The following is a 27603-nucleotide window of genomic DNA, read 5'->3' as shown; positions in this document are numbered from 1 at the left end:
AAGTCAGGTCTGTCTGGTACCCAATACTGTGGACTAGAACCTCCCTTAAATGGGTCTTCAAGTGAAACTATACATCTTTAAACACTTCTCAGTAATGCAGATTCTTTAGTTATATGAATAGCCATTTCTAGCTATTAGACCTTAGATACATTACAAAACTTCTATACACCTGTTTCTTAGTCTGTAAGGTACAAATAATAATAGTGTTCACTGCATAAGGTTATTGTGAAGATTAAGTGAGATAATACATGCAAAGTGTTATCACAATTCTTGGCAAGTAGTAACCATTCGGTAAACGGTAACTACCATAATAATTTGTAATTAAGCTGAATTTCCAGAATTGTAATTAGAAAACCTGCCATGTGGAAAAAAGTTTTTCTTAATTGATTTATTCATTCGTCAGACAATTATTAAATGGCTACTATGTGCCAGGCAGCCACTCATCTGTCACTTTGTTGTACAGTGGTAGCTTGAGTGTTGCTGTGATGCTGGAAGCTATGCCACCAATATTGCAAATACCAGCAGGGTCACCCATGGTGCACTGGTTTCAGCAAAGCTTCCAGACTAAGAGACTAGGAAGAAGGACCTGACAATCTACTTCTAAAAAAAAATTGGCTGGTGAAAACCTTATGAATAGCAGGAGAACTTTGTCTGATATAGAACCAAAAGATTAGCCCCTCAGGTTGGAAAGTACTCAAAATACAACTGGGGAATAGCTGCTTCCTCCAAGTAGAGCAAAAAAAAAAAAGAAAAAGACACTGTCACTGTCGAGTTGATTCCGATTCATAGCAACCCTATAGGGCAGAGTAGAACTGCCCCATAGGGTTTCCAAGGAGCAGCTGGTGGATTCAAACTGCCGACTTTTTGATTAGCAGCTGAGTTCGTAACCACTAAGCCACCAGAGCTCCAGCTTCCAAGTAGAGTCGACCTTAATGACTTGGATGAAGTCAGGCTTTCGGGACCGTCATTTGCTGATCTGACACAACTTAAAATGAGAAGAAACAGCTGCAAACATCCATTAATAATCAGAACATGGATTGTATGAAGTATGAATCTAGGAAAACTGGAAGTTGTCAAAAATGAAATGGAATACCTGTAGATTAGGCATTACAGAGCTGAAAGGGACTAGTATTGGCCATTTGGAATCAGATGGTCATGGTCTACTATTTTGGGAATGACAAATTGAGGAGGAACAGTGTAGCATTAAAAGTCAAAAAGAACATTTTAACATCTATCCTGAAGCACAACACTGTCAGTGATTGGATAATATCCATACACCTACAAGGAAGACCAGTTAATACGACTATTCAAATTCATATACCAACCGGTAATGCCAAAGATGAAGAAATTGAAGATTTTTATCAACTTCTGCAGTTTGAAATTGATCGAACATGCAATCAAGATGCATTGATAATTATTCATGATTGTAACGCAAAAGTTGGAAACAAAGAAGAAAGATCAGTAGTTGGAAAATATGGCCTTGTTGGTAGAAACGACACAGAGAATCGCATGGTAGAATTTTGTATGACCAATGACCTATTCATTAAAGAAATACCTTTTTTCCCAACATAAACAGCGACTATGTACATGGACCTCACCAGATGGAATACACAGGAATCCAGTGGATTACATCTGTGGAAAAAGACAATGGAGAAGTTCAATATCATCAGTCAGAACATGGCCACGGGTCAACTGAAGAACACACCATCAGTTGCTCCTGTGTAAGTTAAAGTTGAAGGTGAAGAAAATGAAAACAAGTCTGCGAGAGCCAAAGTACAACCCTGAGTGTGTACCATCTGTCTTAGTCATCTAGTACCGCTATAACAGAAATACCACAAGTAGATGACTTTAAAGAACAGAAATTTATCCTCTCACAGTTTAGGAGGCTAGGAGTCCAATTTCAGGGTTCTAGCTCTAGGGGAAGCCTTTCTCTCTCTGTAGGTTCTGGGGTAAGGTCCTTGTTACCAATCTTCCCCTTCTCTAGGAGTTTCTCAGTGCAGGAACCCTGGGTCCAAAGTACGCGCTCTGCTCCTGGCACTGTTTTCTTGGTGGTATGAGGTCCCCTTGCCTCTCTGCTGTCTTCTCTTGTATCTCAAAAGAGATTGTCTCAAAAGGCAGTCTAACCTCGTAGGTTGAATCTTGCCTCATTAACATAACTGCCTCTAATCCTGCCTCATTAACATCATAGAGGTAGGATTTATAACACATAGGAAAATCACATCAGGTGACAAAGGGTGGACAATCACACAATACTGGGAATCAGGGCCTAGCCAAGTTGACATACATTTTTGGGGGGACATATTTCAATCTGTAACACCCTCTGAATTTAGAGACTGTCTCAAGAATAGATTTGACACATTGAACACTAATGACCAAAGACCATACGAGTTGTAGGATGACATCGTACATGAAGAAAACAAAAGGTCATTAAAAAGACAGGAGAGAAAGAAAAGACCAAAATGATGTCAGAAGAGACTCTGAACGTTGCTTTTGAATGTAGAGTAGTAAAGCAAATGGAAGAAGTGTTGAAGTGATAGAAGTGAGCAAAAGATTTCCAAGTGACTGCAAAATACCAAGTAAAGTATTATAATGAAATGTGCAAAGACCTAGGATTAGAAAACCAAAAGGGAGGAACAGACTTGGCATTTCTCAAACTGAAAGAACTGAAGAATAAATTCAAGCTTCGAGTTGCAATATTGAAGAATTCTGTGGGCAAAAATATGGAACAACACAGGAAGCATCAAAAGAAGATGGAAGGAATACAGAGTCACTGTACCAAAAAGAATTGAAGTTCATCCGTATTAGGAAGTAGCATATGATCAAGCACTGATGGTACTGAAGGAAGAAGTCCAAGCTGCACTGAAGGCACTGACAAAAAACAAGGCTCCAAGAGTTGACAGAATATCAGTTGAGGTATTTCAACAAACGGATGCAGCCCTGAAAGTGCTCACGTGTCTGTGTCAAGAAAATTGGAGGATAGCTACCTGGCCAACCGACTGGAAGAGGTCCATATTTGTGTCCATTCCAAAGAAAGGTGATCCAACAGAATGTGGAAATTATCAAACAGTATCATTAATATCACATGCAAGTAAAAGTTTACTGAAGATAATTCAAAAGCAATTGCAACAGTACATGACAGGGAACTGCCAGAAATTCAAGCCAGTTTCAGAAGAGGATGTCTAACCAGGGATATCATTGCTGATGTCAGATGGATCTTGGCTGAAAGCAGAGAATACCAGAAAGATGTTTACCTGTGTTTTATTAACTATGCAAAGGCATTCCACTTTGTAGATCATAACAAATTACGGAAAACATCTTGAAGAATGGGAATTCTGGAACACTTAATTGTGCTTATGCGGAACCTGTACATAGACCAAGAGGCAGTTGTTTGAACAGAACAAGGGGGATACTGTGTGGTTTAAAATCAGGAAGGATGTGCGTTAGGGTTGTATCTTTTCACCATACTTATTCAGTCTGTATGCTGACCAGGTAATCCAAGGAGCTGGACTATATGAAGAAGAATGGGATGTCAGGATTAGAGAAGGACTCATTAACAACCTGCCTGATGCAGATGACACAACCTTCCTTGCTGAAAGTGAAGGGGACTTCATGCACTTACTGATGAAGATCAAAGACTACAGCTTCTGATATGGATTACACCTCAACATAAAGAAAACAAAAATCCTCACAACTGAACCAGTAAGCAGCATCAGGATAAAGAGAGAAAAGATTGAAATTGTCAAGGATTTCATTTTACTTGTATTCACAATCAACACCCATGGAAGCAGCAAACAATCAAATGACGTATTACGTTGGTCGCACCTACTGCAAAAGACCTCTTAAAAATGTTTAAAAGCAAAGATGTCGCCTTGCAGACTAAAGTGTGCCTGACCCCAGCCATGGTGTTTTCAGCCTAGTACGCACGCAAAAGCTGGACAATGAATAAGGAAGACCAAAGAAGAATTGATACCTTTGAATTATGGTGTTCGCAAAGAATGTTGAATATGTCGTGGGCTGCCAGAAGAACGAACAAGCCTGTCTTGGAAGAAGTATAGCCAGAATGTTCCTTAGAAGGATGGCGAGACTTGGTCTCACGTACTTTGGACATGTTTTCAGGAGAGACCAGAACCTGGAGAACGCCATTATGCTTGGTAAAGTAGAGGGTCAGCAAAAAAGAGGAAGACCCTCAATGAGATGGGTTGACACAGTGGCTGCAACAGTGGGCTGAAACGTAGCAATGACTGTGAACATGGCACAGGACTGGGCGGTGTTTCATTCTGTTGTGCATAGGGTCGCTGTGAGTCAGAACTGACTCCATGGCACCTAACAACAACAACATATTCCAGGCACTTTGGTAGGTAGGCCTGACTTTTCCCATCTATAAAAATGGGAACTAATAATATTAATAATAACAATCCCATCCCCATGGGAGTGTTATAAAGATTAAAAGAGTGTTTTGTATATACCTGAGGTTGGATTGTTATTGTTTGTTTACTAGCTAGACTTAGTTCTTTAAGGGTGAACCATTATATTATATATATCCTGTTATTTCCTAGTCCTTTAGCAAAGCAGAAATCCTGGTGGTGTATTGGTTAAGAGCTATGGCTGCTAACCAAAAGGTTGGCAGTTTGAATTCACCGGGCACTCCTTGGAAACGCTATGGGGCAGTTCTACTCTGACTTTTGGGTGGCTATTATGAGTCGAAATTGACTCGACAGCAACAGGTTTGGGTTTGTTTTTTGTTTTTTTTTTGTTAAAGCAAAGTGATGTTTCATAACCATATTGAATCATCAAACTATGTAAAAATCCTCTTTAAATTATAAAAGGATGTATATATATACCCATTGCCATATATATATTAAGATCATTAATTCCAAAGTTATAGACAATGTGGTGGTTTTCAGACTCTGTTACTTAGAACTGAGGGTTCCAGAGGTGCTTCAGGGACTGTCTAGTAAGGCCCACGAGGAGGTAGAGATTCCAGACACTCTCCCGGTACAGTTCAATTAAACAACCCGGTTTTTATTTACTACTTGTTCCGCTGCTTATGAAAAGATTTGAAAGCCATTGTCCAGTTTGTGTTTACAACTAAAACATTATAGGTTTATTTTGTGATGATTTTTGTGATCCTTTGAGATACTGACTTTCCCGTTTTCCATTTGACAGACAGATGTGCTGGTCCTCAGCTGTGATCTGATAACAGATGTTGCCTTACATGAGGTTGTGGACCTGTTCAGAGCTCATGATGCGTCACTTGCTATGTTAATGAGAAAAGGCCAAAACAGCATAGAACCAGTCCCAGGTCAGAAGGGGAAGAAAAAAGCAGGTAAGGAAGACTGGAGTTTGACTTATTTGTTTGTTGTTTTTTTATAATTGCTATTATTATTAATGCATTTATTGAGAACCTACTACATTCTCCCTAGGCACTGTACCAGAAGTTAATGACATAAAGACATATAAAACACAGTCCCTGACTTGAAGATGCTTATAACTATTGATCAGATACTGTAATGTCCAAGAGGCTTTTGTTCATGGAGAGGAACACTAAAAGCTATTTGCATTGCGTTTAAGGCTCAAATGATTAAATGCATATATTTAAGAAATAAAAAATCTAATTTAAAATCAAATATTTTTAAATATTTAAACTGATTATAAATTTAATAGCAGTGATTTAAATTGCTTTTATGAATTTAATATGTAATATTCATTGGAATACTCCAGTTTTGTTATTTTCCAAGTTTTCATGTCCGTGTATGGCCTCATAGCATATTGTTGATAGTTGCTCAAAGATCATGTTAGTGGTAAGTGGTAGAACCAGATACTTGAATTCATGCTTTCTGGCACCATAGCCTGTGTTTGCATGCTTGCTTACTTGCTTGCTTGCTTCCTTTTCTTTTTCTGAATTTAGTTTTTATTTTTATCAAAGTTTTATATGCACATCATTTTAAAGAGTCATAGAATTATCCAAGACATATTATGATAAATAGCAAGTTCCAAAACCTCCCTCAGGTTCTATAATTAGCTAGAAAGATTTACAGAATTAAGTGAAAGCTATTAGACTTATGGTTATGGTTTTTAATAGGGAAAGAACACAGATTAAAATAAACCAAGAGGAGAAGCACATAGGGCAGAGTCTAAGAGGAGTACCAGAATGAGAGCTTCCACTGTCCTCTTCCCATGGAGTCAGGACAGTGTTACTCTTCAAATATTGATGTGTGACAGTACACATGGAGTACTGGCAGCCAGAGAAGCTCACCTGAGCCTTGGTGTCCAGAGTTTTTATTGGGGCTCCATTACATAGGCATGACTGATTGCCCATATGGCTGATTTCAGCCTCCAGCCCCTCCTGAGGTCAACTGATACCACATAACCCCCACCCTACATCGCATTGTTGGTCTTTCTGGCACAGTCAGCCCCCACCCTAAATACTATCTGTTGTGGCCAGTCTCAGTCTTTAAACCATATTGTTAGACAATCTAGCATGACCCATGGTCCCCAGGTAAACAAAGATACTCCTATCAGAAATGACATCCCAGGGGCTTAGAGATTACCTCCTAGAAGCTGAGGGAAAAGGCCAGACCTCTTTTCATTGTTGTTGTGTTGTTAGGTGCTGTTGAGTCTGTTGCAACTCATAGCCACTCCACATATAACAGAATAAAACAGTGCCCGGTCCTGCGCCATCCTTACAATTGTTATTATGTTTGCGCCCATTGTTGCAGCCACTGTGTCAGTCCACCTCGTTGAGGGCCTTCCTCTTTTTCTCTGACCCTCTGCTTTACCAAGCATGATGGCCTTCTCCAGGAACTAGTCCCTCCTGGTAACATTTCCAAAGTATGTGTCTCAGTTATCTAGTGCTGCTATAACAGAAATACCACAAGTGGATGGCTTTAACAAACAAAATTATTCTCTCAGTTTAGAGAAGGCTAGAAGTCCAAATTCAGAGTGCCAGCTCCAGAAGGCTTTCTCTCTCTGTTGGCTCTGGAGGAAGGTCCTTGTCTCAACATCTGTGAGATGGGCATTCCTTGGAGATCTACATGTATCTTGGCATCAGTCTTCCCCTGGGTCTGAGTTTCTCAGAGCAGGAACCCTGGATCCAAAGGACACACTCTGTTCCCATCTCTTTTTTCTTGGTGGTAGTCAGGTCCCTCCTTCTCTGCTTATTTCTCTCTCGTTTTATCTCTTTTAAGATAAAGGGTAGTGCAGGCCATACCCCAGGGAAACTCCCCTTACATTGGATCTGGGCTGCGACCTGAGTAAGGGTGTTGTATCCCACCCTAATCCCCTCACACTTGATTGGCTAATCACATCACATCACATCTTGGGGGATGATTAGTTCTTTTCTTCCTTTCCTGTCTTTTTAGTGACCTTTTGCTTTCTTCCTATATAATGTCCTTGATGTCATCCCACAACTCATCTGGTGTTTTGTCATTAGTGTTTAGTGTGTCAAATCTGTTCTTGAGATGGTCTCTAAATTCAGGTGGGATATACTCAAGGTTGTGTTTTGGCTCTCATGGACTTGTTCTGATTTTCTTCAGCTTCAGCTTGAACTTGCATATGAGCGATTGATGGCCTGTTCTGCAGTTGGCCCCTGGCCTTGTTCTGTCTGATGACACTGAGTTTCTCCATCGTCTCTTTCCACAGATACAGTCCTGTGTATTCCATCTGGCAGAGTCCTCATGTATAGTTGCCATTTATGTTGTTGGAAAGAGGTATTTGCAGTGAAGAAGTCATTCTCATAAAATTCTACGGTGCAATATCTGGCGTCATTTGTATCATCAAGGCTGTATTTTCTAACTAGTGATCCTTCTTTGTTCCCATGTTTCAAATGCCAATCAACAGTAATTATCAGTGCATCTTAATTGCACATTTGATCAATTTCAGACTGCAGAAGTTGGTAAAAATCTTCAGTTTCTTCATCTTTGACATTAGTGGTTGGTGCATAAATTTGAATAATAGTCATATTAACTGGTCTTCCTTGTAGACTTATGGATATTATCCTATCACTGACAGCGTTTTACTTCGGAATTTATCTTAAAATGTTCTTTTTGACAGTGGAAACAATGCCATTCCTCTTCAATTTGTCATTCCTGGCATAGTAGACCTTATGATTGTCCAATTCAAAATGGCCAATACCAGTCCATTTCAGCTCACTGATGGCTAGGATATCAATCTTTGTGCATTCCATTTCATTTTTGAACAACTTCCAATTTTCCTAGATTCGTACTTCGTACTTCCATGTTCTGATTAGTAATGGATATTTGCAGCTGTTTCTTGTCATCTTGAGTCGTGCCACATCAGCAAACAAATGTCCCAAAGCTTTACTCCATCTACATCATTAATGTCAACTTTACTTTGAAGGGAAACCTTGGTGGCATAGTGGTTAAGAGCTATGGCTGCTAACCATAAAGGTCAGCAGTTCAAATCCACCAGGCACTCCTTGGAAACAGTATGGGGCAGTTCTACTCTGTCCAGTAGGGTCGCTATGAGTCAGAATCGACTCAACAGCAGCAGATTTGGTTTTTGGTTTTTACTTTGAGGAGGCAGCTCTTCCCCAGTTGTTTTGAGTGCCTGCCAACCTGAGGGGCTCATCTTCCAGTGCTAAATCAGACAATGATCTGCTGGTATTCCTAAGGTTTTCACTGTCCAGTTTTTTTAGAAGTAGATCACCAGGTCCTTTTTCTTAGTCTGTCTTAGTCTGGAAGCTTCACTGAAACCGGCCCACCATGGGTAACCCTGCTGGTATTTGAAATACTGGGGGCATAGCTTCCTGCACCACAGCAATACACAAGCCACCACAATACAATAAACTGAGAGACGAGTGGTGGAGACCTCTTTTTGGGCGACATCAAAATCTTTACTACACAATGAGCATACTCAAGAGTTTCTTAGTGCAATTGCCAGGTTGTAGGATATATGAATGCTTAATTTGGGAGATAATTTTAAACTATTTTACCCTTTTCCATGGTAGTTACAGCTAGCCCCCAGCTTAAGATGGGGTTCTTTTCCAACAACTCTCTTGTAAGTCAGTTCTGACATAAGTTGAATACCTCTTTTTTTTTCCTTTATTTTTGCCTTTTGTTATCAGTATCTATATAAATCCGATCTTTATTTGTCTTTGGGTATTGCAAACATTACATATAAATTTACGCGTATATTTTAATACCTGCATATATATCACTAATGAGAAGATGTACAAAAAAAAACAGATGGTTGTAAGTTCAAATCATTATAACTCATATGTGTCATAAGACAGGAACTACCTGTATTTCAGTATCCCCTTCTACCAGCAGTTTAAAAGAACCCTGTGTTCTCTATACTTGCCAGCACTTGGTATTGCCTTTGTGTCAATTAAGTGAGAATAAAATTATATGTACCCTGATGTAATGAGGTAGAACATCTCTCTCTGTTCACTTGTCATGTTTACCTTCTCTTCAGTGAAAAGCTTGTTCATATCTCTTCAATGAAGTTATTTGAACTTTTCTTATTGATTTATATTCTTGTTATGAATTCTTTGTCAGTTGTATGTGCTGTAAGTATACTTTCCTACTTTAAAACTTGTCTTTTTACTTTAAGATTTCTTTTGATGAACAGAAGTTCTGAATTTAGTATAATCACATTTATCAAAAATTTAAAAGAAGGTTTGTGTCTTGTTTAAGAACTTGCCTGGTGTAAGTTCTAGACAATATTAGCTTAAATTTCCTTTCAAGAATTTTAAAGTTTTCTACTTGACCTGTAAGCCCTTGATCCCTCTGGAGTTGTGTTTTGTATATGGTATGAGATTAACACACAGCTTAATCATTTTTCTGTACAGATGGCCTATTTTCCTAGCTCCGTTTATTGAATAGACCCTCCTTTCTGCACTGATCTGACATATTAACTTTAACATATTCCCAAGTTTCATACATGCTTGGATCTGTTTCTGGGTTCTATTTTATTCCATTGGTCAATTTGTTTATCCCTGTGCCAATGTTAAAATAGTCATAGTTAGTATACATTGATTGTAAGTCCCAATATAAGATAGGGCAAGTCTCTTGTCCTAGCTCTTCTTTTTCAGAAATGTCCTGGCTATTTTGGGCCTGGTACTCTTCCATATAAATATTTAGAATCTATTTATCAAGTTGCATAAATAACTTATTCAGATTTATATCAGAATTGCATTAATCAGTGGTTCAGTGATCGAATTCTCGCTTTCTGTTTAGGAACCCGGGTTTGATTCCCAGCTAATGTACCTCATGCACATCTAGCACCTGCCTATCAGTGGTGGTTTACATGTTGCTGTGATGCTACACAGGTTTCAGCAGAGCTTCCAGACTAAGACAGACTAGGAAGAAAGGCCTGACTATCTGCTTCCAAAAATTCAGCCAGTGGAAGCCCTGTGGATCACAGCAGTCCCGTCTGCAACTGATCATGGGAATGGCACAGGACCAGGCAATGTTTCGTTCCGATGTGCATGAGGTCATCATGAGTCAAGGGTAGCTAACAACAAAAACACAGATTCAATAGATTTGGAAAGAATTTAACTTTACATTATTAAGTCTTTCTATCCATTAACATGGTACATCTTTTAATTATTTAGGTCTTCTTTAATTTCTTTTAATAAAATTTTATAATTTTTGCTGAGAGATATCTCACATCCTTTAATGTCATTTACTTCTAGGTATTTGATATTCTTTGATATTATTGAAAATAGTATTTTTAATTTGCTTTTAATTCATTTGCTGATATATCAAAATTACAGTTGACTTTTATATATAAATCTTATATCCTGGCACCTTGCCACACTCTCCTTTCTAATGACTTATCTGTAGATTCTTTGGGTTTTTCTATGTAAATAGCCAAATCTTATGCAAATAAAGACAGTTTTATGTCCACCTTTCCAGACTTATGTTTCTAATTTCTTTTTCTTGTCTTGTTGTGCTGACCAGAACCTTCACTACAATTATAGGTAGAAATGATGTGAGTTGGCACCCTTTTCTCATTCCTGATTTTAAAAGAGTGTGCTTGGTATCTTCCCAGTTAAAGTGATGCTTGCTACAGGTTTTCATAGGTACTTAACATCAGATTGGCACAGTGGTTAAGGGCTTGGCTGCTAACCAAAATGTCAGTAGTTCGAATCCATCAGCTACTCCTTGGAAACCCTATAGGGCAGTTCTACTCTGCCCTATAGGGTTGCTATGAGTCGGAATCAACTCAATGGCAATGGGTTTGGTTTTGGTTTTTTGACATCAGATTAAGGCAGTCTCCTAGTCCTAATTTATTAAGATTTTTTTCATAAGTATATTAGTTTTATCAAAGCCTTTTCTGCCCCTGTTTAAGTGGTCACATGATTTTTCTCTTTTACTATGATAATATGATGAATTACAAGTATAAATTTTTCTAATTAAACCATCTTTGCATATCTGGGATAAACTCAACTTGGCCATGGCATACTATCCTTTTTACATATTGTATCAGTTAGTTTTTACTACATAACAAAATCTCCTCCAAAATTTAGTGGCTTTAAACAACAATCATTTATTTGCTCATGATTCTATGGGTTAGCAGTTTGGGCTGGGTTTAGCTGAGATGGCTCATCTCTATTCAAGTGATATGAGCCTCGAGTATTAGTTATCTGTTGCTTCCTAACAAATTACCACAAACTTAACAGCTTAAGATAGTGCTATGAGTCAGGAATCTGGCACAGCTTAGCTGGGTCCTCTGCTTCAGATTTTCTTGCAAGGCAGCAATCAGGGTGTTAACCAGGGCTGGGGTCTCATCTGAAGGCTCAACTGGGGAAGAATTTGCTTCCAGGCTCACTTGATTGTTGGCAGAATTTCAGTTTCCCAAATTCTGTTGTACTGAGAGCCTTAGTTACAAGCTGGCTGTTGACATTGTTTCTTTATCATATGGGCTTTTCCAGCATGACAGTTTGCTTTATCAAAACCAATAGGGAGAGAATGTCCTAGCAAGACAGAGGTCACAATCTTATGAAACTTAATCACAGAACTGACATCACTTTTGCTGTATTCTGTTGATTAGATGCTAGGCCAGTCCACACTCAAAGGCAGGAAATACACAAGGGTGTACAAGAGGTAGGTCTCATTGGGGGCCATCTCAGAGCCTGTAAGCCACAGCTGGGCTCACTAATATGTCTAGGGCCACAGCTGTAATAGCCGAGTTTCTTTCTGTGTGTTTTCTTATCATTCAGGAGACTAGCCTTGTCTTGTTCATTTTGCAGTAGTAGCAGGTTCTAAGAAAGAGTGAGAGCAGAAACTACAAGGCCTCTTGAGGCCTAAACTCAGAAGTTGCAGTGTTACTTCTGTCGCATTCTTTTAGTCAAAGCTAGTCACAAGGCCAGCCCAGATTCAAAGGATAAGGAAATAGATGTCACCTCTTAATGGGAGGAGCTGCAAAGAATTTGTGACCCTTTTTGATCTATTACATACACTATTGGTTCTGATTTGCTAATATTTTGTTTCAGACCTTTGTATTTACAAAATGACTGACTGTGCCTGTAATTTTCCTGTATTGTTGTGTGGTTTTGGTAGCAGGATCATAATGGCCTCATAGAATGAGTTGGTGAATATCCTCAACTCCAAGGATAGTGTCTGTCACAGGATAGGTGTACAAATATATTTATTGGTTGAATGGATGAGTAGATGAATAGTGGAGACAAAAGGGTTGGAGAAGTAAAAAAACAACTAGAAAAAAAAAGTATGTACAGTGGAATATTACAGAGTAAAAATTTAGAAGTTCAGAGTTTTAGCTGCTTTCTCAATCTTATTTATGTAGTCTGCCATCTTAGGATGGACATTCTAAAGTTACTTGCTCCACTCCCAAAATGGAATTCACTTTGGTAAAAGCACAATAGAGAAAAAAAAAAAAAAACTTTCCAAATTTCTATAATTTGTATCATGTTCTGAGGCCTTAGTTACTATGGTAGCTACAAAGAAGCAAATACAAGGAGGGGGCTTGAGAGGGAGGGAACTGAGACCGAAGTGCAACATAGCTGAAAAATTGACTCTCTGGAAATTATTGCTCCCAGGACATTCAGTAATTCAAGGTTTTGTAAACCCAAGGACTTGAGTAGGATAAGCCCTGCAGGCTGTATCCAAAAATAACAACTCTATGTTTCTTTTTAAAATGGTTGAGTCATAATCAGATCTTTGCAGACTTTGCTATATTCTCAAGTTTCCACTTAGTGGATGAGTTGATAGATGTCAGAACTGCTGTGTGGCATGTAAAATCATCTGCAGAATTTAGTTTCAAATTGGCAGTATTTACCATTTCTTCTTAGGAGTTCACTAATTTTGTTTATTGAAAAAAACAACACACAATTCTTTATAGTAATTTCTCTTCATTCAGATTCAAACACTGTATATGATAAAATGACCAGAGACCATTTGAAGGAATGAATGCTTTCACATGCCTGAACTAAACATATTACATACTTCAGTAATGCGTTTGGCTCTAGGTATGCGGGCAGCTACAGCCGACAGTGTAGCATGTTCAGTTGTATAGTTTTCATTGTCTGTCAATAGGAAGCAACTTCGTCTTTAGAGATATTTTTCCTAAAGCTAAACCTTCACTCCCTCATTGGTGCTCCTTTGTAAAGAGGTATTAAAACAGTGCTTTTTATTAGATTGTTGTAAAGGTCTTGTAAGGATGAAATGAGAACATGTATTGTTTAAAAATTTTTAAACTTAAACATTTTATTTAATGTTTTAGTTAATAACACTATTACAAAAGCTTTACAAATATTAACCCATTTAATCCTCATAACAAGCCCATGAGGTAAATGCTGTTATTATCCCCATTTTACAGATGAAACTGAGGAAAAGAGAGGTTAAGTAACTTGCTCAAAGACATGCAACTAGTAAGTGACTGAGCTGGGATTCAGACGCAGATGGTCTGGCTTTAGAGGCTCTGTTTTTAATCACGCTATGCTGCCTCTGTGTAAAAATGCTTTTAAGCTGTAAAGACTGAGCAGATGTTAATAGCAGGATTTATTAAGCATCCAACACTGTATTATATGTTGTGAGAGAGATAAAAGAAACATAAATTCTACCTTTAAAGAATTTATAATCTGGTTGGAGACAAGAAAAAAAAAAAAAACAGCAATAATATGACAGTCTGTGTCTTAGTTATCCAGTGCTGCTACAACAGAAATACCATAAGTGGTGGCTTTAACAAACAGAAATTTATTCTGTCACAGTTTAGGTGGCTAAAAGTCCAAATTCAGGGCACCTGCTCCAGGGAAAGTCTTTCTCTTTCTGTTGGTTTTGGGGGAAGGTCTTTGTCATCAATCTTCCCCTGATCTAGGAGCTTCTCAGCACATGGACCCCAGGTCCAAATCACACTCCAATCCCGACACTTCTTTTCTGGTGGTATGAGGTCCCTATCTCTCTGATCAGTTCTCTCTCGTTTTATCTCTTACAACATAAAAGGTGATGCAGGCCACACCCCAGGGAAACTCTCCTTACTTTGGATCAGGGCTGTGACCTGAGTAAGGGTGTTGCATCCCACCCTAATCCTTTTTGACATAACCTAATCTTAGCTCATTAACCACAGGCAGAGATTAGAATTTACAATCAAAACCAAATTCCTACTCATAGTAACCCTGTAGAACAGAATAGTACTGCTCCATAGGGTTTCCAAGGAGGAGCTGGTGGATTCGAACTGCCAACCTTTTTGGTTAGCAGCCATAGCTCATCGTAGCTCTTAACCACTGCACCACCAAGGCTCCAGGATTTACAACACATAGGAAAATTACATCAAATCACAAAGTGGTGGACAACCATACAATACTTGGAATCATGGCCTAGCCAAGTTGACACACATTTTTGGGGGAGACAGTTCAATCCATAACAGCTGGTAAGATCTTTGTCAGCCAGAGAACTCTCTACACCTAAACCAAAACCCAGTGCCGTGGAGTTGATTCCAACTCATAGCGACCCTATAGGACAGAGTAGAACTGCCCGATAGTTTCCAAGGAGCGCCTGGTGGATTTGAACTGCTGACCCTTTGGTTAGTAGCTGTAGCATTAACACTACGCCACAAGGGTTTCCTTTCCATACCTAGACACTTTGTTTTGAATGCCCTGTATGTAGCATAAAACCTAGCGCAGAGTAGGCATGTAGTTAACATTAGTTGAAGGTGGATGACCTTAAATAGTATTCTCATTTTCATGGTGAATTCAGAGAGAGAATTCCTTATTGTGCTTTCTTTTTGTGCCATGCAGGGGGCTTATAGGTCATCCAGTTCATTTGACTAAGCAGTGTCTTGGCTGTCCTCTTTAAAAAAAAAAAAAGTTATTTTTGAAGTAATTTTAAATTTACAGAATGGTTGTGAGACTAGTACAAAGACCTCATGTATACTTTAGCCAGATTCTCCAAATGTTAACATTTGCTTTATTGTTCTTAATCTCTTTAAAATACTCAATGTACATAATATGCATACATAAGATATAACATGTATCATTATTATCCTGAACTATTTGAGAAACAGTCACACACGATTCCCATTTGCCTCTAAATATATCAATGTATATCTTTAAAAAGCATGTTTAAATTTTTTTTAATTCCAAAAAAGACCATTGTCTTATATAATTACAGTAAAATTATCAAAATAGGAAACTACATTGGTACTTTTTTCCAATCTATAGACCTTATTCAAACTTCACTGATGAACCTAATAATATCCTTTAGAGCAATACAAAAAAATCTTTGAGTGCCTGTCTTTTAAACATTGTGGTGAGTATGTGCTGCATGACACTCATGGCTCCTCTTCCCAACTGAGCTCCTGTATTAGGTTCCAAGAGCAATATGAGCAGGTGCCCTGTCCCCTGACTTAGTTATGCAGGCAGGGCAAGTGGCTTTGTTTGATTTTCCTTCTTTTGTGTGATTCAGTGGAGCAGCGTGACTTCATTGGAGTGGACAGCACAGGAAAGAGGCTGCTCTTCATGGCTAATGAAGCAGACTTGGATGAAGAGCTGGTCATTAAGGGATCCATCCTCCAGAAGTAAGCCCCAGGGTTTTTCTTTTTGGCAACTCTCCTTATTTTAAAACAAAATAAAACCACCCAGTGGATGGGAAAGAGGGAATGAAAACTAGATTACACTGTGTGAAATTGACAAAAGTATGTGAATGTTTTCCCATGAGCCAGGATGGAGACTTTTCTTCACTGCAGAAACATAGCTTTTCTTGCCAAGGTAGAGCCAAGTCTTGCATAGGAGTGGTGCAAAGCAGCTGTGGGGAGACTTTTCTGACAGTGTTATAGAACCTCCTTTTTAATACAGAGATACACATAGGCAACCCAGTCACATTTTGTTCAATCAGCGTTTATTGTTTGCTCAGCATAGACTTTTTAATCAGAAGCCACCATACTCAGAGCTTTACTATCCAATGCCAGTACATAGGAATGTTCAATAAATATCTGAAGGTTGGATGAAACGAATGTGGGAGCTGTGACTGGGAAAGGGAAATCTCTTCCTTTTTGCTTTTGCTACCCAGGTGAACAGAAGTAGGAAACATATTACCAAGTATACGTTTTAATGAAAATCAAGCTAAACTCTGGCTTCAGCTGGGTCCACATACCCCTATGGATAAGAGTTCTTCATGAGCCGTGGTTTTTTTTCGTCTGTAAAATGAGATTAATAATAATAAGACTCTTCTGGAGAATAAAGGAGCCCTGGTGGTGCAGTGGTTAAGCTCTCAGCTGCTAACCAAAATGTTGGCGGTTCAAACCCATCAGCTGCTTCTTAGGAGAAAGATGTGGCAGCCTGCTTTCAAAACATTTATAGCCTTGGGGAAAGATTAGTCCAAAGGACTAATAGACCACAACTACCACAGCCTCCACCCGACTGAGTCCAGTACAACTAGATGGTTGTACTAGAGGGTCCAAACAGCTGTAGAAAAATGTAGAACAAAATTCTAATACATACAAAAAAAAGACTAGACTTACTAGCCGGACAGAGACTGGAGAAACCCTGAGAGTATGGCCCCCGGAAACCCTTTTAGCTCAGTAATGAAGTCACTCCTGAGGTTCACTCTTCAGCCAAAGATTAGACAGGCCCATAAAACAAAATGAAACTAAAGGGGCACACCAGCCCAGGGGCAAGGACTAGAAGGCAGGAGGGGACAGGAAAGCTGGTAATAGGGAACCCAAAGTCAAGAATGGAAAGTATTGACATGTTGTAGAGTTGTTAACCCATGTCCTAAAACAATATGTTAACTGTTTAATCAGAAGCTACTTTGTTCTGTAAACCTTCATCTAAAGTTCAGTTAAAAAAAAAAGATTTACAGCCTTGGAAGCTAGGAGCTAGTTCTGCTGTGTCCTATAGTGTCACTGTGAGTTGGAATCGACTCAATGGCATGGGTTTGTGTGTGTGTGTGTGTGTGTGTGTGTGTGTGTTTCTGGAGAATAGATGAGATAATATGTATAAAAACAGCATGATAATGCCTTATATAATAAATGACCAGATAATAGTAAACATTATTATTATTTCTATTAGAATAAACAACTCTTTTAAAAACTTATGCATAATATCAGTTCCAAATTAAAATGGCTGTTTCATATTGCATCACAGAATCTGTCCCCAGTAGTTCCCAATTAATGAGAAAAAAAATAACAAATTTTAGCAGCATCAAACAAAGTAGGATAGCTAAATTTAATAAAGCTTAACGCCTGGTGGCCGAGGAAAAAAACAGGATTCTGGTGAGAAGCAGAGGCATAGCAAAGGTAGATTACCAACTTCACCCTATTAACACTACCCAGAAGCCATCCTGCAAATTCTCACTAATGTCCCCAAATGTGGAATGAAAAAACCTGAGTATTTACTTTCGCCTTTTTCTGACTGAGAAGCAATGAGAACAACTGCTGGGGAGAAATTGATGAAGCAGAGAAAATGAGTAATGAGTCTAACTCTAACAGAAACAAAGGCTCTGAGCCTAAGCAATGAACACAATGAATAGGTGAAATACAGTAGTCCCCCTTATCCGCGGTTTCACATTCTGTGGTTTCAGTTACCTGCGGTCAGTCACAGTCCAAAAATATTAAATGGAAATTCCAGAAATAGACAATTCATAAGTTTTAAATGGCATGCCATTCTGAGTAGTGTGATGAAATCTCACACTGTCCCACTCCGTCCTACCCAGGAGATCAGTGTATCCGTGCTGTATACGCTACCCACCTGTTGGTTACTTAGTAGTCATCTCAGTTATTAGATCAATTGTTGAGGTATCGAAGTGCTTGTGTTCAAGGAACCCTTATTCTACTTAATAATGGCCCCAAAGCACAGGAGTAGTGATGCCGGCAATTTGGATATGCCAAAGAGAAGCCATAAAGTGCTTCCTTTAAGTGAAAAAGTGAACATTCTTGACTTAATAAAATATTTTGAGAGAGAGAGACTGCATTCATATAACCTTTATTATAGTTTATTAATATAATTATTTTATTATAGTATATTAATATACTTTATTATATTGGAAAGCCTGGTGGCGTAGTGGTTGAGTGCTATGGCTGCTAACCAAGAGGTTGGCAGTTCAAATCCACCAGGCGCTCCTTGGAAACTCTATGGGGCAGTTCTACTCTGTCCTATAGGGTCGCTATGAGTCGAAATCGACTTGACGGCAGTGGGTTTGGTTTTGGGTATTTAGGGTTTGGTACTATCCACAGTTTCAGGCATCCCCTGGGGGTCTTAAAACGTATCCCCCACAGGTAAGGGGGGGACTGCTGTGATATAAAGCTAGAGAGTATCCCTCCACAGGAATAGAATATGCCTCTAATTATATGGAATAAACCCAGAACTTTTAACAGAATCTCTGGAAAGAAAAATTCTAACAAAGACTCCACAATACCTTAGCTATGTTCCCTACACAACTTCAATTCCTGTTTTCCATGCATTGTTCTCGGAAAGCTATTAGAAGATATGTAACACCAAAACACTGGCATAAACAAAGAAAGAGACATAGAATAAATGGAAAATGGCATCCTATTAAGAGAGAGAAGAATCCCTCGGATGATGTTGGAAGGGAGTGTCAGAACAACACCTGTGTAGCCAGTGTATAAACAACAACCAGACCAGATTGGAATAGGTCAGAAAACTTTGGGAGAGATTTCTTCAAGATGATCAGATCTCTTCTGATGAAAATGACAGAATACTTGATGTGTCTTACTTTTTGAAAGGAGTTTAGGCAGTTGGTAGTTAGCTGGGATTGAATTATCGATGGTTGTTGGTTGTAGCTACTGTCAAGTGGTTGCAACTCATGGTGACCTTACGTACAGCACAACAAAATGTTGCTTGGTCCTGCACATTCTCATGATTACTGGCATATTCAAGTCCATTGTTGCAGCTGTTTTACCAATCCATCTCACCAATGGTTTCCCTTGCCTTTGTTGGACCTCTGCTTGCCAGATACAACGTCTTCCTCTAGCAACTGATCCCTGCTGATGACATGTCCAAAGCAATTGAATCAGACAATGTTCTGTTGTGATTCGTAAGTTTTTTGCTGGCGAATTTTCATATTGATTGTCAGGTCTTTCTTCCTAGTCTGTCTTAGTCTAGAAGCTTCACTGAAACCTGTCCACCATGGGTAACCCTGCTGGTATTGAAATACTGATGGCATAGCTTTTAACATCATAGCAACGCGCAAGCCACCACAGTACAACAAACTGACAGATGGGTGGTGGTGAATTATCAGTAAGTGCCTAGAAAACTAAGAAATAGCAAGACATTAATTAACACCAGTGCAAACAACAAAAATGCAGGAAAAGAAAATTAATCATTATTTATTGCATGGCTCAGCTGTAAATAATATTTATATATGCATAATGATGTGATCTCTGACTTTTATGCAACCAAAATTGTGATATAATTACTTTGGAATGATGAAGGAAAAGTTAATATGTTGGAGAGGTGAGGGAAGAATAGAGGTAAATCCTCCTCTTTCATAATTAAAAGCTAATGCCTAAAGCTGAAGTCATAGTAATGTAAACATTGATTATTAAGCTAACCAAAATTAGAATTATATTTGGAGGGCAAAAGAGACACGAAGTGTGGGTATATGTGGCGGGAGCAGGGTTGGTAATAAAAGGAAGCTAAATCCTCATCTTCCTTAGCAGGAAATCAGCAGATAATACCTGAATTGGAAAAACCAAGAAGTATCTATGTAAGAATATTGTTAGAAACAATGATGTAAATACTAAATGGATCGGTTAAAAGAATTGAAAGTGGGTGCCTCCGGGGAACAGAAAATGGCGAAGAGAAGGGATGGAGGACTAAAATTTTTCTTTTATAAACCTTGGGAAACTGTTTGCCTCTTTATATACATATACAACTTCAATTTTAATTATTTTAAGATGTAATACAATAAAATTTCCTGAATCAACTAAAATTCTGCAGATTTTAAGAGTATAATGTATTCTAAGAAAATTTGACCAGATGTATCCTAGTAAATCTGTTAAACTTCAGGGATAAAGAAGGAATATGTCAAGCATCCAAAGACAAAAACAAACCACTTACATGGGAGGAAAAATTAGGTTTACCTCTGAGTTCTCTACAACATTCAGTACCAGAGAAAGAATGTCTGCAGAGGTAGCCTGCATCATGTGACTGAGTGAGGCAGGAGTATAAAGCCACTCCAACAGGCAATACTGGAGGCCTTACTTCTATAGAACTTTCTTGGTTTTGGGTTGGCCGAGGCTTTGTCAAACCAGTTCAGTTTGTTCTTCTGCCCAGTCCTGTTTCCTCCCCCTCCTTTCACAGGTGTTGATCCCTCATAAACATCTTGTACCCTAAACTCTGTCTTACTGTCACTTCTGGAGAACCCAGCACACAACACACAGTAACATGGTTTTTCATGTGGTTTGCCACTACCTGGTAAAGCAGGTTTTCTCACCATTGGAGTGACCATTCTTTCAATTGTACAGTTAAACTACCTGGTTGATTAGTTCTTTTTTCTCTTCTTGAAAGCTAAGAGGCTGTGACCTCTGCATGTATAAAAATTGTGCTGAATGTTGTCTAATAACTTCTGCCTCTTACAATTCCTGAGTGAGCATAGTATAGAAAATGTGTAAGTTTATCAGTCTTTCCAGCCTTACTCTGCTGTGACTTCTTATCTGCCCTTCCCTCAAGATCAGTAGTTCTACCTGGGGAGTATTTAAAAAAATACTGATGCCTGAACTCCAGCCCTAGAGGTTCTGATTTAGTTGGTCTGGCCTGGCACTGGGCATTTATAAAAAGTTCCTTGGGTGATTCTAATGTACCAGGGTTGAAAACCACTGTATTGAGCACTCTGTTCAACTTACCAGAGCGTGTAGCCCAAGAGTGCTCAATAAATATTTAATAAATGGGTAGTCACTTGGTCTATCTGAGGCTAAAGAAATTTTCAGCTCTCCAGTAGTGAATGGAAGCAGTCGTGAAAATGGGCCCAGCATTTGAAACTGGAGTTTGGAGCTCTGATTCTCATTCTCCAGGGTCTGCAGCTATGTCCATAGGAAAAGGAAAGGCCCACAAGGACTCAAATTAGTGTAGGCATCTATCCTAGCTCCATCTGTCCAATCATCATAGATGTGTTCCCAAGACCAAGTAAACTCCAGAGTGCAACCCACTAGATTTGTAGTTTTAAAGTCAGGTCTAACTATATGGGTGACATTTTGTGCGCACTGGCTGGGTGATTATGGAAAATTAAATGGCCTATCAGTTTACAAATACTTCGCTGACTCTTTGTTACATTGTAAGTGCTCGGTAAATGCTAACTATTATTTCATCCGTTTTATAGAAGCTGAGACTCTGTCGGAGAGATCATCCTTCTTTTCTATGTAAAAACACTTTTTTTTTTTTTGGAGACTGTGTTCAGCTTATAGTAGGAAAATCAAGCTATGTTTCTTCTGCCTTGTTTAGATACTGTCACCAACTTCAGAAAAAGTTCTGAAGCTGAAATGTAGCGACTCATAAGGTAAACAGTCTGCAGTTTTCATTCAGCTGTGCAATGAAGACTCCATGAAGTTTTAATTCAACATGTGGCCCTTAGAAATACAAGGAGCAGTTGGGTTGTTCCAAATCTTTTTAAATGATCACATTGTAGATTGTTTATTTTTACATTTAAAAAATCTGGAAGGCTGAGAAGGAGTGATCTCTGTCAATAATTGACTCTAGGGAGAAAGGTCCTTGCATTAATTAGCAAATCCAATATTGGTGTTTATATTCTCTAAGGAGGTGGAACTTTTTGAGCATAATCTTTTCAGGTTTTTTTTTTTTTCACTTGATAGTTTAAAAGTATAGATACATATAGTATACTATGGTATTTACCCTCTAAGTTAAAATTTAGTAAATACAAGCATAAGCAATATATTCGTCATCCTAGAGAAAGTCATATCCTATGATTTGCTGTCTTGCTGCAGTACAGTCAAGTTCCAGCAGCTACCTGTGACTTATTTAGACATTTGCCAACTTATTTATCCTTCTGTTTATTTCCTACTACTGTTATAACAAATTACCACAAACTTAGTGGTTTAAAACAATATAAGTTTATTATCTTATAGTTCTAGAGGCCAGAAGTCCTAAAATGAAGGAGTTGGTGGGACTGCATATCTTCCAGAAGTTCTAGAGAAGAATCCGTTTCCTCATATTTTATAATTTGTAGAACCTGCCTCCATTCCTTGGCTAGTAATCCCATCTTCTATCTTCAAGGATAGCAATGTAGCACCTTCTAATCTCTCTATCTCTCGCCTCCCTTTTATAAGGACTCTAGTTTCATTACTTTGGGCCCAACAGGATAATCTGCACATCTCAAGGCCTTTACTTAGTCATATCTACAAAGTTCTTTTTGTCATGTAAGGTAACATAGTCACAGGTTTTGCAAATTAGGACATGGACATCTTTAAAAGGCCATTATCCTAATTGCCACAGTCCTGTTAATTTTTTTTTAACACTATTTTCAATACCTGTTAAAAAGTGTAATATTATGTCATATGAATATGTAATATCATATCCAGTATTGTTGGGCATATATTGTTTCTAATTATATAAAAAAAGCACCTGGTTTTTATTTTAAGTCAGGTTTATTCAGGTATAATTTATATATAGTAAAATTTACTCTTTGTAGTGTATAATTGTGTATATTTGAGAAAAGTGGGTACAGACTCCTTAAGTGTCTGTGGTTCTTAGGGATTGTATACTCATAATAGCTTACACTCAACCTTTAGAAATTTGTTAAAAAATTTTAGCTAATGCTGAAAGCATTCCCCTGAGAACAGGAGCCAGACGAGGATCCCTTTATCACTACTCCTATTTAACTTTGTGCTGGAGGTCCTAGCTAGAGCGATAAGGCAAGAAAAAGAAATAAAGGGCATCCAAATTAGAAAGGAAGAAGTAAAGCTATGCCCATTCGCAGATGACCTGATGTTATACGCAGAGAACCCCAAAGATTCCACAAGAAAACTACTGGAGAGCAAGGTTCAGCAGAGTAGCAGGATACAAAATCAACATACAAAAATAAATTGGATTCCTATATACCAGCAAAGAGAACTTCAAAAAGGAAACCAGGAAAACAATACTGTTTATAACAGCCCCTAACAAGATAAAATACTTAGGAATAAGTCTAACCAGGGACATAAAAGACCTATACAAAGAAAACTGTAACACTACTGCAGGAAAGCAAAAGATACCTACATAGATGGAAAAGCATACATACTCATGGATAGGAAGACTCAACACTGTGAAAATGTGAGTTTTACCTAACGCAATCTACAGATCTAATTCAATCTCGATCCAAATACCAACAGCATTCTTTAATGAGATAGAAAAACTAAACACCAACTTTATATGGAAAGGAAAGAGGCCCTGGATAAGCAAACCATTATTAAAGAAAAAGAACAAAGTAAGAGGCCTCACACTACCTGATCTCAGAACCTACTATACAGCCACAGTAGTCAAAACAGCTTGGTACTGGTACAACGACAGACACATAGACCAACGGAACGGAAATGAGAATGCAGACATAAATCCATCCACTTATGTTCAGCTGATCTTTGACAAAAGACCAAAGTCCATAAAATGGGGAAAAAGACAGTCTTTTTAACAAATAGTGCTGGGAAAACTGGAAGTCCATCTGTAAAAAAAAGAAACAGGACCCATATGTCACACCATACACAAAATCTAACTCAAAACGGACCAAAGACCTAAATATAAAACCTAAAACAATAAAGATCACGGAAGAAAAAATAGGAACAATGCTAGGGGCCCTATACATGGCATAAATAGAATACAAACCATAATTACCAATGTACAAACACCAAAAGATACTGCGTAACTGGGAGTGCCTAAAAATTAAATGCTTAGACTTATCAAAAAACTTCACCAACAGACTGGGAAAGAAATTTTGGCTACAACATATCTGACAAGGCTCTAATCTCTAAAATCTGTAGAATACTTTAGCATCTCAACAACAAAAAGACAAATAATCCAATTAAAAAATGGGCAAAGGTTATGAACAGATACTTCACCAAAGAAGACATTCAGACGGTCAACAGACACGTGAGGAAATGCTCTCGATCACTAGCCATTAGAGAAATGCAAATCAAAACTAAAGTGAGATACCATCTCAACCCGACGTTAATGGCACTAAAAAATAAATAAATAAACATTGGAGAGGTTACAGGGAGATTGGAACTCTTGTGTACTGCTGGTGGTAATGTAAAATGGTACAATCACTGTGGAAAAAGATACGGCACTTCGTTAAAAAGCTAGAGATAGAAGTAGCGTACAATACACCAATCCGACTCCTAGGAATATATCCTAGAGAAATAAGAGCCATCACACGAATAGACATATGCACATCCATGTTCATTACACCATTATTCACAATAGCAAAAAGATGGAAGCAACCTAAGTGGCCATCAACAGATGATAAATAAATTATACATACACAATGGAATACTACGCAATAATAAAGAACAGTGATGAATTCGCAAAACATCTCACAACATGGATAAATCTGGAGGGCATTATGCTGAGTGAAATAAGCCAATGACAAAAGGACAAATATTGTATGAGACCACTATTATAAAACCTCAAGAAAAGGTTTAGACAGAAAAAAAAAAATCATTGATGATTGCAAGGTTTGAGGGGAGGATCACTAACTTGATAGTAAACAAGTATTAACTTTGGTGAAGGAAAAGACAACACTCTATAGGGAAAATCAGCACAACTTGACCAAGGTAAAATCATAGAAGCTTTAAACACATCTAAACACTGAGAGACACAGTTACTGGGGCTAAGGGCTGGGGACTATAGTCTCAGGGCACATCTAGGTCAAACAGCATAACATAGTTGTCTTAGTTATCTACTACTGCTATAACAGAAGTACCACAAGAGATGGATTCAAGATACAACCTAATCCTGTAGATTATGTTCTGTCTCATTAACATAACTGCCTCAAATCCTGCCTCATTAACATCACAGAGATTAGGATTTACAACACATAGGATAATGAGATCTCAAAATGGAGAGCAACTAAACAATACTGGGAATCATGGCCTAGCCAAGTTGACACATATTTGGGGGGGACACAGTTCAATACATGACAAGAGTTCATAAAGAAAATATTTTACATCCTACTTTATTCAGTAGCATCTGGGGTCTTAAAAGCTTGCAACTGACCATCTAAGATACATTTATTGGCCCCATTCCGTCCGGAGCAAAGGAGGATGAAAAAAAACAAAGACACAAGAAAAATACTAATCCAGTAAACCAATGGACCACATGAACCTTAGCCTTCACCAGCCTGAGCCCAGAAGAACTAGATAGTGCCCAGCTACCACCACTGACAGCTCTGATCAGAATCACAATAGAACGTCCTGGACAGAGCAGGAGAAAAATGTAGAACAAAATTCATATTAACAAAAAAAGACCAGACTTACTGATCTAACAAAGACTGGAGGAACCCCTAAGACTATAGCCACCAGACACCTTGCTAACTCAGAAGTGAAGCTACTCCTGAAGTTTACCTTTCAGCCAAAGATCATACAGGCCTATAAAACAAACACATGTGAGGAACATGCTTCTTAGTTCAATCAAGTATATAAGAACAAATGGGCAACACCTGTCCCAAAGCAAAGACAAGAATGCAGGAAGGGTCAGGAAAACTGTACAAATGAACATGAGGAACCCGGGATGGAACGGGGAGAGTGCTGACATATTGCAGAGATTGCAACCAATGTCAAAAACAACTTGTGTATAAATTTTTGAATCAGAAACTGTGCTGTAAACTTTTACCTAAAACACAATTAAAAAATACATTTTAGCAGAATTCTTCTTACCTATTTGAATGATGACCCTCTTCCTTCCATAATGTGTTATAGTAAACCAGTGTTTAGGCCTCTCCTTGGAGGCTGCTATCTTTATTTAGATTTCTACTTAGGTTGTCCTATGATAAGTTCAAGACAAATTATAATTTTGTAGATTATTCAGCTTTTTCTTGTTGTTGGTATGGGAATAATTTTCTTACCAGCTTTCTATATCCCAAGACACACTAGGAAGAAGGACCCAGCAGCCTACTTCTGAAAAGATTTAGCCTGTGAAAACCTTAAGAATAGCAGTGGAACATTGCTTGATATAGTGCCAGAAGATGAGCCTCTCAGGTTGAAAGGCACTCAAAAGACATCTGGGGAAGAGCTGCCTCCTCAAAGTAGAGTTGACCTTAATAATGTGGATGGAGTCAAGCTTTTGGGACCTTTATTTGCTGATATGCCATGACTCAAAATGAGAAGAAACAGCTGCAAACATCCATTAATAATCTGATTATGGAATGTACGAAGTATGAATCTAGGAAAATTGGAAGTCATCAAAAATAAAATGGAACACATAAACATTGATATCCTAGGCATTAGTGAGCTGAAACGAACTGGTATTGGCCATTTTGAATTAAACAATCATATGGTCTACTATGCCAGGAATGACAACTTGAAAAGGAATGGTGTTGCATTCATCGTCAAAAAGAGCGTTTCAAGATCTATGCTGAAGTACAACACTGTCAGTGATAGGATAATATCCATACGCCTATGGGGAAGACCAGTTAATACGACTGTTTTTCAAATTTACGCACCAACCACTAAGGCCAAAGATGAAGAAATTGAAGTTTTTTTTTTTTAATGCAGTCTGAAATTGATCGAACATACCATCAGGATGCATTGATAATTACTGGATATTGGAATGTGAGAGTTGGAAACAAGAAGCATAGGTAGTTAAAAATATGACCTTGATGATAGAAATTATGCTGGAGATCTCATGATTGAGTTTTGCAAGACCAACAACGTCTTCATTGCAAATACCTTTTTTCACCAACATAAACAGTGACTATACATGTGGACACACCAGATGGAATACACAGAAATCAAATCAACTACATCTGTGGGAAGAGACATTGGAAAAGCTCAATATCATTAGTCAGAACAAGGCCAGGGATCGACTGCAGAAAAAAACATCAACTGCTATATGCAAGCTCAAGTTGAAACTGAAGAAAATTAGATCAAGTCGATGAGAGCCAAAGTACAACCTTGAGTATACTCCTGAATTTAGAGACCATCTCAAGAACAGATTTGTCATGTTGAACACTAATGACCGAA

The 27603-nt window shown here is 38.3% G+C and overlaps 1 protein-coding gene across 1 annotated transcript in view; it reads left to right on the top strand.

The window, feature by feature from the left end:
- EIF2B3 (eukaryotic translation initiation factor 2B subunit gamma) overlaps positions 1–27603 on the top strand; it is a 169566-nt gene that overhangs the window by 50981 nt on the left and 90982 nt on the right. The window contains exons 4-5 of the mRNA XM_003415359.4: positions 5167–5326; positions 15888–15999. Of these exons, the coding sequence (XP_003415407.1) occupies positions 5167–5326; positions 15888–15999 (272 nt within the window). The remainder of the gene's footprint in view (positions 1–5166; positions 5327–15887; positions 16000–27603) is intronic.

The sequence above is a fragment of the Loxodonta africana genome, chromosome 3, assembly GCF_030014295.1.
Source record: "Loxodonta africana isolate mLoxAfr1 chromosome 3, mLoxAfr1.hap2, whole genome shotgun sequence".
NCBI lineage: Eukaryota > Metazoa > Chordata > Mammalia > Proboscidea > Elephantidae > Loxodonta > Loxodonta africana.
The sequence above is the reverse complement of the archived record's forward strand: the minus strand, read 5'-3'. Positions and strand labels throughout refer to the sequence as shown.